Genomic DNA, 15720 nt, shown 5'->3' with positions numbered 1-15720 from the left:
CTCTTCAGCTCTGCTCCAAAGAGGGACTCTCCCACACCCTCCCCAGTGCTAGGGGAAGGAGACCTGGCTCTGCTCTGCTTGGAGTGGAGACACACTGCTGTCTAGACAATGGGATTGAGTTTATGCAGCATGCAAACTATTTTCAAACTTTAAAATTCTGAGGAACGAAGTGAGGGTTTTTTCTTTTTTCCATAATCCTTTCTACCTTTCAATCTTTTTTTCTTTTTCTTTTTTTTTTTTTTTCTTTTAAGGAAACAGAGGAAATGCTGTACAAAACCCGCTTGTGTTAATAAAAAAGTTTCAAGGAGTCTTCTGGTATCCAGTTAAACAGTAAAAAATCAGGAAATACCAGTGAATAATGCTATATGTACAGACTTAACTCTGCTGTCACAGGACATTAAAACCTCATTAAGTACATGAGCTCATGCTAATTCTCATCTATGAAACACAATATGAGTTCTTCTGTAACTGTGAATCACACAACCAAAGAACTGCTGCTGAAGTCCTGCAAGTTGCCTCAGAGTGAATGGCTGCTACAAACACTGAGTAGCCTTTGAAAATCTGCCCTATTTCCCTCTGAAAAAAAATCCCTATTAAGTCAACTGGACACATGAATATGCAGATACACAGTAAACCACACATCTGAAAGCTGTGCAGTACAAGACATGCAGAGGTCTAGGGAAAATATAATTCCACATGAAGGCCAACTACTTTAATGTAAAAGTTTGTTGCTGTAACCTTTAAATTTTATCTAATAAACTGAGATGCATACGAATGAGGGGTGGCAGAAACTGGAATGCCACAACTTGCTGACCACAAGATTCATTAGAAATGTTTCTTCAGGGTAATGTGTATGGAAAAGAACTCTCAAGCCCAAACCATGCTGGTCCTATGCAAATATCCACATATGCTTTCAAATGCAGATTTTTAAAGTAGTAAAAATCAGTTTTCAGAAAAATGATGATGAATGTGTTAGCTATTAACACTCCCCTGAAGGAGGTGAACAGCGCCCCTCAGTTAGGTCCATTTTCCATATTGCAGGGTAGCACCTCCCGTATGAAGACAGGCTGAGGAAGTTGGGGCTGTTCAGCCTGGAGAAGAGAAGGCTGCGTGGGGACCTCATAGCAGCCTTCCAGTGTCTGAAGGGGGCCTATAGGGATGTTGGGGAGGGACTCTTCATCAGGGACTGTAGTGACAGGACAAGGGGTAACGGGTTAAAACTGAAACAGGGGAAGTTTAGATTGGATATAAGGAGGAAATTCTTTCCTGTGAGGGTGCTGAGGCACTGGAATGGGTTGCCCAGGGAGGCTGTGAGTGCTCCATCCCTGGCGGTGTTCAAGGCCAGGTTGGATGAAGCCTTGTGTGGGATGGTTTAGTGTGAGGTGTCCCTGCCCATGGAAGGGGGGGTTGGAACTGGATGATCTTGAGGTCCTTTCCAACCCTAACGATTCTATGATTCTATGGTTCTATGTTCAGTTAATAGTTGAGTTTTCAACGTGCAGGTTGTACAGATTTTATCCCAAGGCTCCTTGTTTTTTCAAAGAAATGTTTTCAGATATATTCTATGCATTGAAAGTGGTCAGTACATCATCTTGTGTTTGCCAGAAATATAACTTAGGCCTTACCGCAGGAACTAATTTAAATATACTGTTACTAAATCTGGCTTATCTGGAAGTCTATGATCAGAGATAAAAAGCAAGCTTCACGTAAACATCTCTGCTGCTTGATTATCGTCAGAGGAGGTGCTTGCACATTTAAAGCAAACTCTCCCGTGAATGCGGCTGGGTTAGCAAAACCAGATTTGTTACCAAGGTATAATAATCACGTGCAAAACAGTGGTGCAACCTCTCAGAATTGAGTATCAGTTCAAGTAATTCTGTTCAGGTTATAGGAAAAGTCTTTCTATGTCTCACCTTGCTTAGGGAAGCCCTTGTGGACTGGCTGCTTCCTCTACCTTCCTCCCTCCTGAATGGGATAACCAGACAAAGCATGAGGAGGAGACTGGCACAACTCTCTGCTCAGAGCAGAGAGGGTTATTTTGGGCATTCTTTTCTGTTTTGATGGGGGTAGAGGGAAGTGGTTATAAAGGTATCAGAGAGGGAGGGAAGAACCTCACAATAGCACTTTTGCAAAAGGGAAATGGTCCCTTTCTTTCCATCTCTCACAAAACTGGCTTCTGTTTCCCACTCTTCATATGAGACTTCTGGCCTGTGGAAATGAAAAGTCCTGAAGAACCTGGGTACGCTTCATCACTTGCTCTAAACCAAAAGGTCTTTGCCTTACTGCAATTACCTCAATCTTTGCAGACAGGGACAAAAAACATAATAAACCTTGAGACAGAAGTTGCTATTGGAGTTGTTGGGGTTGGGGAGAGGTGGAGAAACAGAGATTTTGTAAGATGCAGACACTGCGAGCTCTATACCTCCAGATAGCTATCCCTCCTGCCAGCAAACTTTCAGATTCCTCACTCTTTTAAATACTTCCCCACTAATTTAACTGAATGACCTTCTACTGCCTGGTTGTATTTTCCTGGATGAGAAAACCTTGCTGCTAGAAAATCTTTAAGGTCCCTTCCAACCCAAACCATTCTACAAGTAAGGGTTTTCTTTATCTAAGTTGAATATTTAGGAATGTTTTATCTTGTAATTCTACTGTTAGGTTTCAACTAATTGCTGCTTAAACAAATCATAGTAACAGTGGCATCATGGCACCAACTGTGTAAGTTTTGAAGTTTACTTGACTGCAAATGTGTGGCAGGACAATTAAAAAGGGGGCATTAACTAAACAGGATATTCACACTGATACAATTCAAATACTAACTCCATTTGTGGGCAGGATAAGGCATGGACTTTGTCCCACCGAAAGAAAGCTGCTCTTCTGTCAAGTAAAAATGTGAAACCCAAGTGGTTCTTGATATGATGGAAAGCCTGATATTTCTGTCTGTAAGTAACAGTATCACTTTCTCCATCCTGTACCTAATACTGACATGTCACAGCTCTGACTGAAGGGAAGCAACATGCTGGGCATAAGCTTTCGACTATACTCCATTGCCAACACAGAAATCTGATCACATCCATGCAATAAATGTTCCCTTGCAAAACTGGAAGGAAGAAGGTTAAAAAAATAAAGAAACAACAAAGCAAACAAAAAACCACCCCAAAAACAGAAACCCAAAACACCAACAACCCCCCCCAAAACAACAACAAAGCAGCACCAAAAAGAAAAAAATCAACCAAAGTAATAGTCAACATGCTGTGCTAGCAAAAGGTTTTCCAACTCTGAGCTCATTTTCTGATGGTCGGGATGGTCCAGGAGCCTGCCCTCTCCTCCTCTAGCCTCCTCTGAAGGCTGGCTCTGTTGCTCTTGCTACTGGCTTCTGTGCTTGAGCGCTCAGAGCTGGTGACAGATCTTCTCATTAGTGGGCTGCTGTTCGGGGAGCTTGTTTTGCTTGGTGATGGGCCAAAACCTGAGACTGGGAGATTGCCAGGTTTGATGTCAGGCATATTTCTTTCCTTGAGGATCGGTTGGGTTCAGCTAGCTGTTTATCCAGGCTAAGGTGCAACTTCAGAGGATTTGTGGGACCAGCTCTGAAAATGGTGTTTGGTCTCTAAGTTATTCATTGAAGCATTTGGCAGTGATGGCAGCAAGTGCTGAAGCAACTGGAAGGAAATTGTCCACTTTTCGTTGTATGGCCAAACAAGCTGGATTCTGCCAGCTGGTTGCAAAAACAAAGCAAACTTTCATACTAAATACAAAAAACCCAGGGGTTCCCTTGCTGCTTGGTTGAAAAAAATCCACCCCAAATCTTTGTAAGCCTTCACTATGGCATTTCTGTGCCACATGTGCCTCTTCTCCAAGTCAGACAGACTTGTCAGGTAACTCCTCTTCAGCATTTTTGTGCAGCTAAGGGGTCTTCAGTGAATGGACTATGAATTCACATAATGTGGTGGATTTCAGGTTCATAGCTGGATAAAGTCTTCTCAGTTCCTCTGAACAACAGTATTACTGTCTTTGCTTTGTTTATATTACTTTTCCTGAGGCAGATTTCCGTTTTCTGCTTCGCTGTGATTGTACAAACCAGTCTCAGTTTTGTGTTCCTGACTGGCCCTTTTTGTGTTAATGGCTGGCATAGGGGATGAAAGGAGAGCAGTATTTTGTTTACCCTGACTTTAGTAAGGCTTTCAGCACTGTCTCCCACAACATCCCCACGGAAGAAGTGAGGAAGTGGGATTTACATAAGTGAGGTGGACTGCTGCACTGCAAGGCTTAGTGGGTTATCCACAGCAGCACAAAGACCAGCTGGGGACCAGTCGCTACTGGTGTACCTCAGGGGCTGATACTAGGTCTCATACAGTTCAACATCTTCGTTAGTGACCTGGACGTTGTGACAGAGTGCATCCTCAGCAAGCTTTGAGACAATAAAAGACTGATATACCAGAAGGTCTCACTGCCATCCAGAAGGGACCGCAACAGGCTGGAGGAATGGGTTGACAGGAATCTCACGAAATTCAGCAAGGGGTAATGCAAAGTCCGGCACCTGGGGAGGAACAGTCCCATACACTAGTACACACTGGGGCCAAGCAGCTGCAAAACAGCTTGGCAGAAAATTACCTGGGGTCCTGATAGACCTCACATTGACCGTGAGGCACCAACGTACCCTTGTGACAAGGAAGACCAACAGCCTCCTGGGCTGCATCAGGCAGAGCACTGCCAGCAGGTAAGGGAGATGATCCTTCCCCTCTGCTCAGCACTGGTGACACACACCTGGAGTGCTGCATCCAGCCCTGGGCTCCCCAGTGCAAGAGAGACATGGACATATCAGAGAGAGTGCAGCGAAGAGGCATGAAGGGATGGGAACACACCTCGCAGCACTTTGGGGACACGTCTGTTTTTCTCTATTTAGCTCTTCTATGGTTGGAACTGGATGATCTTGAGGTCCTTTCCAACCCTAACTATTCTATGATTCTATGAAGCAAAGAGATGCATGTTCTGAAGGTTCTTCTGCAGGCTGGGAGGTCTCATTAGAGACTGGGAGGACCAGTGATGCAGGCAGAGACCCCGCAGGGTTGTCAGCTCACACACATCATCTTCCAGGTGCCACCCAAGGGGAAAACACATTTGATCTCAGTGCATGCATACTCACTGAGCGGGACTTCTGTTACTTCATACAATTAGATCAGCTCAAAATGTCACACATAGCCCAGGTGCTTTTTGTACATGGATCTCAACTTTATTCTGTATAAGAGCCAGTCTTTCATTAGATTATTAGATACATTATTACATATATTCCATTACAACAACATCTTACTACAATTAAGAGTTCAAAATGGCAGTCTCCACAAACCAAACACAAGGGGAAAAAGGCAGCTAACTGTGCATCAACAACCTATGCAAAACGTGATTGATTTTGTGTCGCTTCCATATACATAACAGAAAATACCAATAGAGCTATCTTCTACTTTTACTGAAACGTACACCTACAGCACAGACATCTAGTACATTTCATCCATATAATTCACTGCAAAGAACACTCTTTTGCTATGGAAAGACTAAGTATTGCAATGCAACTGTTTGGTCTTTGCTGTGCATTTTGGGTGACTGCATTTTCCACCATGTCTGGGCTACAGCCTGATGTAGTGAGGAGTTTGGCCACAAAGAAAGAGTTAAAAAGCAAAAAAGCAAACAAAACAAAGAAAAGAAACCCCAGCAAAACAAAAAATCCAGCAGGGTTGAACAGCAGAATAAAAGAGACCAATGGCAGTAAAGTAGCATCTTTCAAAAGGTGGAATTTGTACCCGAAAAGGAAAATAAAAGAAGAATAAACTCTGGCAAGCCCAGCGTAAGGCTGCAGGAAGGCAAAACAAAAAGGGTTTTGACATGTACTTTCTTCAAAGCTTTAAAAATACTGATCAGGAACTCATTGTTCTGAGCTAAGGTATACAATACTGGAAATTCTGTTCAACAATAAGTAAGTACTTACTACATACACTGTTCTCAAAGCTCTGGATCACACCATACTCTTCACATACGTGCACGCCCTAGGAAGAATGTGGTTTCTTACATTTGTTTTATATGTATGTAATTCACTTGGTTAGAAGCAAGTCATTCACACTTGTAGCTACCCCCAAAAAAAGGCCTTTGGAAGGTGTGATACCAACAGAAGAAGTCAAATACATTAAAAATTCTTCCCGTTAGTTCTCATTATGGTTAGTTCTTACTTTCTACTCCATGGTGTTACTTGTAATGGCAGTAACTTCAGACCACTAAGCACACACTTTGGAAACTGTCTGTGAAATAGAGGTGATGTCGACAGAAAACATTTTCACTTCCATAAAGAAGAGGAAAGCAACACAGCCTGGATTTTATATTTCAGAAAAACTGCTAGCCGCATGAGGAGAGAAACCTGTGCATTTTCACCAAACACAGTCCTGAAGCTTGGGTTGTCCTTTTAGCTCCAGTGCTTTTCAACAGCTACGCTGTGCAAGGCAGCTACTATTGTAAAAGCAGCGAAAGTACTTTATTACTTAAGCTTTTTTCTCTTTTTCTTTTTTGTTAAATACGTATTAGAATATTTCTAGAAAGGGTAAACAATGAAAAGCTTGAAGAATGGTTTATTTAACATAGCTTTACACCGCTGTGTAAGACGAATAATTGTGTAGTTTACACATATACCATGTAAATTACTATGGAAACCAGATGTAGCTTACACTACAAGGTGCCTTGTAACTCATCTCTGCTGAGCAATAAATCCGCCCTTTTTCTTCTTGGCAAAACTTTGAGAAGCTTTACTGCTGTTTTCTATCAGCAGATACAACAGATGGCTGGCACATGCCTGCTTTCCTAAGAAAGTGGGATCTCTACAGCGTTACTTTGATCCCCGGTGGCATGTCTACAACACTGAGACGCAAAATACCACAGCTGAGCAGAATCTAAATATTAAAGGTTTGGAGCTGTGCTCTTGATATGAGAACCCCCTGTCTGAAAATCATGCTCACAGTATGTAAACATCTTCACATTCCACATGGAAATTTTGGTACAGAGGTCAGAAAACAAGCTATTTCCTCTGTTTGGTGACATGAAACCGCAGTGGAGGTACTACTGTAAATCCCAAGAGTGCAAGTTTATGCACTTGCCCTGACCAAACTTCCAGAACAGCCATACTTTTATTGGGAAAAAAACCCAACCCAAAATTGTATGTGAGAGACATTTTTTAAGCTGAAAAGCATCACTGTAATCACTGGGTATGAACAAGATATCTACAAAAAGTTCAGAACTTTCGCTGAATTTTCCCTTGAAGAATTACATGTTTTGAAATTCACTGGTTTTTGGCTTTTTTCCGTTTTTCAGGGAAACAGTGATGTTTGCATGGAGCACCCTGTTGCATCAATAACACCTTAAAATCAGTAGTCAATTAGTTTTCCACTAGACAACAGAACAAAACTTCTCCTAGCATACCTAGATATTCCGTTTTATCTTCACGGTCAGGCTATGTCTCAGCAATATAATTCCAGAGAACCAATCAAGCCAGTCATGGTCGATGGTAACACTGCTGAGATCAGAAGTAGCATCCAGGAGCTGTAATGGCAGAGCTTTCCTCAAAGCTCCACAATATAGAAGTGATGCTAGAAAATGCACCTATGGCATATATTCCCTTTTCTTAAGAGGTGAGCATCTTTTTGCTTTAGTCAAGGTTATCAATAACTCTTTGGTTAGAAGTTACCCAGTAGGTAACCTGTAGGGACAGGTCCAATTGCCTCTTTCAAGGGCCGCATGGACTACACGCTGGGATGCCCCCTTACCTCCTGGCACTTGTGTTCTTGTGACCAGAAGCACTCCAAAGACTTTTCCCCAGCCCTTCACACACATGCACACCTCCTGTCACAGGGCAGAACCACCACTGCCATACCACACAGTGGCATGCACCCAGCAGCACAAGGCTGGATACAACTTTAGCACATAATATACTTGCAACATCCATGCACCATGATACATATATATGCATCCTCCAGTCACATGGACAACATCCCACTCCTGCACCAGCACAGGACTGAGTATCCAGCTGTCACATCATGGGCATGCATTCAGCTGTGCAACAGGAGAGGAACCATGCAGTACTCATGACACTTGGGAGTAGGAAGCAAGCTATAAGTCATCTGGTCCCAGATACTTCTCCCAAATCCGAAAGGAAGAAAACAGCCTGGGCAGGTTGTGGCCCAGACTGAGTGGATCAGACTAGAGACTGCTACAGAACAAAAATTCCAGCTTGCTTTTTGGTTTCCTTTTTCAGCTCCTGTCTATTAAATCAACCCAGCTGCTGCTCTGTCACTGAGCATTTGCTTCCCGTGCACTGATCAACTGGGGTTTTTGTATATGGTTCTCTCCACCAATACTCACTCACATGTGAACTTTAATTTCATTGTTGTCAGAAGTCCCACTGAAAACGAAGCATACTGGTTTTTTGTGTATTTGGAGTTTAAATACCCGAGTTCCTAAACACTGTAGAGATGATGCTATGACTTCTTCAATCTTTGGTACCTTCCACTGATGAATGTAGTGAAACACTCACAGAATTAGTTAGCACAATAGGGTCTATTCCTCTCTCATTAGGAAGTCTTTAAGTGCAATCTTCCCCAGAGGACAAGACCCCCAGAAGTCATTATTCTTCCCTTTGCAAAAACCATACTGAGTAAGAGCAAGAAGCGCACCAGTGAGCTCTAGTGGTTACATGCATACCTACTGTATGCTATGTATTACCACTGGTTTTTCTGATTTTTTTAACTTTTCAAATCAAGGCGCAATCTTTGTAGCTACCTACTTTACCCAGATCACATCTCTTTCTAAAGAGAACATAACATCTTGTGTTTAAGATGAGAGAACATAAAATCTTGTGTTTAAATTCACAGGTAAAACCACAAAGCACATACAACCAGAACAATCCTGTCCTGCAGTACTCTAGTCCTCTGGTAACCCCTCGCTCATCCTGAATTCACAAGTAGGTATTCAGCACCTTCAGACCCTTAAATCTTGGGGCTTCCTTAATAATCCCTGACAGTTAATTACAACTATTGGACTAAGGACTAAAAGCAGTTAATGCTTTTCTTTGGTTAACGTTTTCTAGTGAAAATGGCTTTGTTTGTTTATCAAACAAAATCTTTTCCACATTAAAAAAAGGAACAAAAGGCATTAGAAAAGTGACCTCTAAATGTAGTGGGTTTTTACCCCTTTGGGTTACATGGAATGCAGGTCTAGTCCATAAATTGTTCCTTTCAACAGACACTTCTGAACTAAAACATGGGCATATGCAGCAGTGCAGGGCTGAGAAACATTGCCACTCCCTGGGCTGGATTATTTATTCACCTACAACTTGGATCATCATTTATCCCAAGAGCAGGTAGATGGAATCTGCCCACAGGATAGTTATGCCTGCTTTCCACAGGTGTAAACAGTGATGCGAGGTGCATGACAGGAGAGACTTAGCCCTACCCTGTTGGAGATCCCAGGTGTGGTGGGTTGACCTTGGCTGGCTGCTTGGCACCCAGCCGCTCTCTCACTCCCCTGGTCTTCTTGATATCATGGTTAGGAACCATGTTGTGACATAGACAGTATCTACTCAGGAAAAGTCTGGTACCCAAAAAGGGCCTAGCTAATGCTAGAGGCAGTGGAATATACTACTGATTGATAGTCCCTAAAACATTGGAGTCCTAGAGAAACATTTTCAAATCTCAAGTGGGATACAAGGTTAAGAGGTCTATAAAGCATAAGATAAAAGACTCATGGAAGAAATGATTTCAGTTTTACCAAACAGGAGGCAACTGTATGCTAGTTAACAGTTGTTTTACAGAAAGCAGTCTAGTACTTCAATGTCTTGAAGACCTTTCTTTCAAAGAGTACTAGTTTCCATTTCTTTTCATTCTTCCTTTTTTGCCTCTCTTCTCCCCTTTCCTCTTTTGTTGCTTTCCTCTCCTTCTTCCTTCTCTTTCCTTCCTTCCCCTTTCCTGACTTAAGAAATTCCCTCAAAAAAGTATTCTGCCAGAATAAAGGTAGCAAGTATTTAGTATTTTCCTGGATGTGTCAATGGAAACTTCCGAGCACATGTACACTTAGAAGCAAATCAGAACACTGAAAACACCCTGTTAAAATTTACTCATTTCTTCCTCTCATAAAATACTGGAAATTCTGCAGAAACTGTGTCCTTTTGCCACAAATACCTTTTATCCTACTTCTCTTTGCAACACTACTGTGGGCGATGATGTTGTTGCCCTATGGGCTAAAAAAAGAAGTACTCATGTTTTTTTCCTGCCCTTTCTCTTCATGCAAAGTGCTGAGTGGCACAGGGACAGTAAGTGCTGTGAGTAACAGGCAGCTGTACGCAAACACCTATGAGGGATGCAAAAACCAACAGGACTGCTTGTGGTACCAAAAAGCAGACATTTTCTCTGGGATGTTCATTTTTTTCCCCAACTCCTAAAACAGTAGGCGGTTGAAACTCCTTCCTTACCTTAGGCTGCTGGCTGTAATCCTGCTCATCCATCTAAAGGCCTGCATAAGTATCTAAATACCCACAGCCATAAGACTGGAATGACCATGTTTTCATTGTACACACAGACGAAGTTGTAAGAAGTAGCTGGCTTGGATTATAAAGTCTCCAAATGAAGAGTCTGTCAATTTTAACACTTGTTTGACCCATAAATACTTGAAAATTGACACACCGTTCTAGGTACAAAGTTCTGTAATAATGTTACTTTAAAGATTTGGGTATTTCACTTACTAATTATGTTTTGCCTAACAGGAATTCATTAATTCAGCAAAGAGGAGGAGGAATAATGGGTTAAACAGCTTTGCTGCTTCTTAGAAGGGATTTCATCCTTCAAGCTGCATCAAGGGGAACAGCCTATGCTGTCTTTAAGCCTGTGATTCTTCTCATTGAAATCAGTCAAAATCACCTTTTCCTAATGAGCTACCTGTGGGCAGCAAAGGAGGGAGAGTGGAGCACAAAAAAGATGGACAAGAGAGTGAGGACAGAGTTCAGTCTAACATCTCAATCCTCATTTCCAGAAAGAGGTAGATTTAGCATAGAGAGCAACTGAAGCTGGCAGAGAAATGGAGCAGGATATACAGTCCCCAAACATCCTAATTATTTCTAGGTATTTAAACACCAACCCTTGGCGTACAAAGTTGTTTTCTCTGTAAAGCTGGACTGGAATAATGAAGACCTTGAGCAAGTCTCTTAGCCTTTGTAAGCAAGTTTTGTCTCTCCACATTCCTCTCCCTCTCTAAAAGAGGAGGTGAAGTGTTTCCTAAACTCAAAGGCTTTGTGAGGACAGCAAAAATTACAAGGGCCTCAGACAACACCTCAAGCAAGTCCTCAAGAGTACTTTCAGACAACCAAACCCACAACCAAATCTGCGCAGCTGCAATTAGCTGAATTATACAAACCATTTTCACTGATCATTTTAAGGTAAATATTGTTTCATCTTTATCAAGCTCCTTATTGTATAAAGTCAATGTTCAGCACTGTAAAGATTAATTAATTTTATCCGTCAGTTTTAACTCAAAATGATTCTTTCTCCTGCATCCACGGTAACGTATTCCAACGTGTTTCAGCTTTATGCAAATCTAACATGTGTTGTCAGTGTGTCAAATCGTGCATGTGTTCCTTCCCGAAAATATGTCACGCACCCGTATCTTTTCGGCAAACGAATCCAAAGGGATTCGACACAGATTTACGTGGTTTTGCAATTAAACTTGGTAAAATTAAGTCTGCAGAAGAGAATTACTATTTACCAGAACTATAAACGAAGCATGCACACGTAGTAAGTAGAGATCTGTGAATAACCTGTAGCACATGTCCATAAGCTACAGAAAGCTGAAGGAAAACTGTATTCACATAACTACTGTCAGGTGAAATGTTATTAACAGTAAAGGCGACTGGTGTCTTGTTCTCGGGGGCTGCCCGCTGCTCCCTCCCTACCGCCGGCCGGTCCCCCAGCGAACACCCGGCACTCCCGTCTGCTCTTCACCCTCCAGACACGCTTCCCCGGGGACCCAGCCGCGCTCCCGGCTGCTCCGAGCCCTCCCTACTCGGTGTTCGCTGCTGGAGACCCCCCGGGTTGAAGCGTTGCTTACGGGGGTCAGGCAGAGCGGCTGCGCCCCACGGTCACACGCCTCGGAGGGGGGTGTCCTCAGCTCCTCCGAAGCCAAACCACCTGCCTGCGTTCAAACGCAGGATGGTTTAGGATGGTTTAGTGTGAGGTGTCCCTGTCCGTGGCAGGGGGGTTGGAACTGGACGATCTTGAAGTCCTTTCCAACCCTAACTGTTCTATGATTCTACGAAACAGCTGCCCCTCGCCGTGTCCGCACCTACCCGTCCCGTTGCCTGCCAGGTGAAGTTCATGGAGTGGATGCTGACGGGGATGGCGGGCATCCTCTGCTGCGCTTTCCTGAAGTCGTGGGTGAACGGAGCCATCTTCCCCTCGGACACGATCAGAATGTCCTCTTCGAAGCCTGCGGAAGGCAAAGGGGAGCGATGCGCGGCAGCCCCGTCGAGCCCCGAAAGGCCGTGCCCCCCTCCCGCCTCTCGGCCGCCCCGCTTACCGATGAGGACCCTCGCCTGCTGGGCGTCGATCCACATGTAGAGCGTGTCGGGCTGCCGCGGCGCGGCCCGCAGGCTGCACAGGCTGAGCGCACCGCAGAGCAGCGCGGCGCACAGCCGCCCCGCCGGGGCCATGCTTCGCGCACCGCCCGCCCGGGGCTCGCCGCCTGCCCCTGCCCTGCCGCTGCCGCTGCCGCTGCCGCGCCGGCAGAGCCCGCCCTCTGCCGCTGAGAGCCCCGAGGCACGGGGCGGCCCCGCCGGCGGCGGCTGGAGGCGGGCGCGGAACGGGGCGGGCGCGGAACGGGGCGGGCAGCCCGGGGCTCGGCGCCGACGGGCACCCCCGGCCGCGCTCCTTGCTCCGCCGCGCAGGGCGGAGTGCGGCGCTGGGGCTGCGGGGCACGCAGATCCCCGGGCAAAGCCGAGCGCCGGGCCGCGGTGCTTGACACACGGGCACACATCTCGTCCTCACGGTGCGGGGCACATGCTGGGCACGAGGGGCTGCGTTTGCCGTGGGTGCCAATCGCAACGCTCACCCCTCAGGGGCTCCGTCGGCCCCCTGGCAATCAAGGGGCGCTGCCACAGCCACAGAAACGTCGTTGAAGAAACTCATGTCCGCATGAAGAGACCAGTTTGTACGTGAAGGCCACCTGGTAGACGTGGTGCTTGAGTTCATGGAGTCATTGAAAGGTCTGGGTTGGAAGAGATCCTAAAGACAATCTGGTTCCAGCCCCTATGCTACGCGCAGGGACACCTTCCACTAGACCAGGTTGCTCAAAGCCCCATCCCACCTGGCCTTGAACACCGCCAGGGATGCAGCAGCCACAGCTTCTCTGGGCAGCCTGTTCCAGTGCCTCACTGCCCTCATAGTAAATCATTTATTCTTGTCTAATCTAAATCTCCCCTCTGTCGGTTTGAAGCTATTCCTACAAGCCCTTGTAGAAAGTCTCCAGATTTCTTGTAGTTCCCCTTTAGGTACTGTAAGGCTGCTCTAAGGTCTCCCTGCAGCCTTCTCTTCTCCAGGCTGAACAAGACCAAATCTCTCAGCCAGTCTTCATAGAAGTGCTACAGCCCGCTGATCATCTTCATGGCCCTCCTCTGGACTTACTCCAGCAGCTCCATGTCCTTCTTATGTTTGAGCTAGGGAAACAGTACCAAAATGGCCTGTGGGTGCAGCTGGGTGGGGGCTACCAATGAGACCCAGCAAAGCCACACCAGCAGGTCAGGCCAAGCAACAATCCAGGCTTTGCAGGAGGGACACTGCTCTTCCCAGCTGTAGGGAACAGCACGGTAAACATGCCAGTGTGCTGAAGAGAGGAAAGTCTTCCTCCTCACTTCTGTCCAAAGGTCTCAAGGACAGTGGGGACTCTGAAAAACACTGAAATGTTGCCATGACAGATCTATTGGAGTGGAGTTTGCCACGTCAGCTTACACACAGGGAAAACTTATACTGAAAGATCAGAGATTAGATTAAATACTACAAACAACTTCTTGACTATGAGGGTGGTGTGACACTGGCACAGGCTGCCCAGAGAAGCTGTGGTTGCCCCATCCCTGGCAGTGTTCAAAGCCAGGTTGAATGGGGCTTGGAGTAACCTGGTCTAGTGGAAGGTGTCTCTGATGAAGGCAGGGAACTAGATGATCTTTAAGGTCCCTTCCAACCCAAACCATCCTATGATTCTAAAAGCTACTGCATCATCATTTCTCTTCTTTTGTGTTCAAAGAGCACTGCCAGGCTGGGAATGGAGGTTAGTTAAGCAAAAGTTTTACGTTCAAAAACTAAAATAGCCACCCTCCCACTGACACGCTTTACTGGGAGCTTTTCCTCATCTTCTCCTGAGAAATCCTCTGCCTCTGTCAGTGGTCACTAATTCAATTTCACTGTTCCTGCCCCAGAGTGGGTTCCTCTCCCCCATTTCTGTCATTACCTCTGCTCAGGATTTTATTGTCACATTTTCTGGAGAAGCGCACACATGTGCCAGAGAGGGAAACATATTCCCATACTGCGTGTGTACGTGTACAGACACACATTCCTTAGCACCCTGTAATCATGAAGCACAACATGAAACTCCGCATCTCTGTTTTCCACACACAAGGCCATGTCAGGCACCTGCACACCTCGCAGCTCTTTCAGACACTTTTCCTCCTGGCTTCACCACGTGTGGGAGCTGGCACACAGGGAGAGGGTGACTCGCACAGGTTTACCCAACTGAGGAGCACATCTGCAGGCAGACGTAGGTGGGAATACAATTCCCCTAAATCCACTGGTGCTTCCCCAGTAACTTGCCCAGCCGGAAAAGCTCTGGCTGCAAAAGCTGGAGTCAGCGCGTGTGCTCTGACAGAACGGCCCCACCTCCAGATGCTTGTCAGATAAGGGTGATTGTTTGCTATATTTTTATTATCATTCATTTTGTGCAAAATGTGTCTTATCTTACGCACTCCTCTGTGCCTATATGCTGTTAAAAATGTAACTGTGGGTGAGGTTGCTTGTGAATTCATGCTCCCTACCTGCTAACAGCACTTAGCCGGTGCTTTCATAGAAACACAGAACGGTTTGTGTTGGGGGGGGGACCTTAAAGATCATCTAGTTCCAGACCCCTACCATGGGCAGGAACACCTTCCACTAGAGCAGGTTGCTTAAAACCCTACCCAACCTGGCGTTGAACAGTGCCCGGGATGAGCAGCCACAGCTTCTCTGGGTACCCCGTTCCGGTGCTCACAATGAAGAGCCTGCTCCTCGCATCCCATCAAATCTCCGCTCTCCCACTCGAAGCGCGTCGCCTCTCCCTGCCCGCTCCGCTCCCGCGGCTCCCCCGACGCGGCCGAGCCCGGAGGACACCGCCGGACTGCCGGTGCCATGCCGCCCTCTGCCGGCTGCAGCTGCCCCCTGCAGGCGCCGAGGCCAGAGGCAGGGGATGCGGGCAGACGGCGGAGGGATGCTCACTGCAGCGGGGGGGTTCTGCGCAGCTCCCCCTTCCTTCTCTCACCGGTTCCGGCTCTCGGCTGGTCCCGCAGCTCCAGCCGCGTGATGGGGGCCCTGCCCCGCGGGCTGGACACACGTGAACCTCCTCGAATTATCGGATAAACCGGTAGAGAGAGCAACTTTCATAGCATCACAGAATGGTTTGGGT

General features: G+C 46.0%; 1 protein-coding gene across 1 annotated transcript in view; it reads right to left on the bottom strand.

Annotated features, from left to right (window-relative positions):
- WIF1 (WNT inhibitory factor 1) overlaps positions 1-12777 on the bottom strand; it is a 44643-nt gene extending 31866 nt beyond the window's left edge. The window contains exons 1-2 of the mRNA XM_065681858.1: positions 12595-12777; positions 12365-12504 (exon numbers count right to left, since the gene is read on the bottom strand). Of these exons, the coding sequence (XP_065537930.1) occupies positions 12365-12504; positions 12595-12727 (273 nt within the window). The 5' untranslated portion in view covers positions 12728-12777. The remainder of the gene's footprint in view (positions 1-12364; positions 12505-12594) is intronic.
- Between the last annotated feature and the right edge of the window lie 2943 nt (positions 12778-15720).

The sequence above is a fragment of the Lathamus discolor genome, chromosome 1, assembly GCF_037157495.1.
Source record: "Lathamus discolor isolate bLatDis1 chromosome 1, bLatDis1.hap1, whole genome shotgun sequence".
Classification (NCBI taxonomy): Eukaryota; Metazoa; Chordata; class Aves; order Psittaciformes; family Psittacidae; genus Lathamus; species Lathamus discolor.
This window is presented reverse-complemented; position numbering and strand designations above follow the sequence as displayed.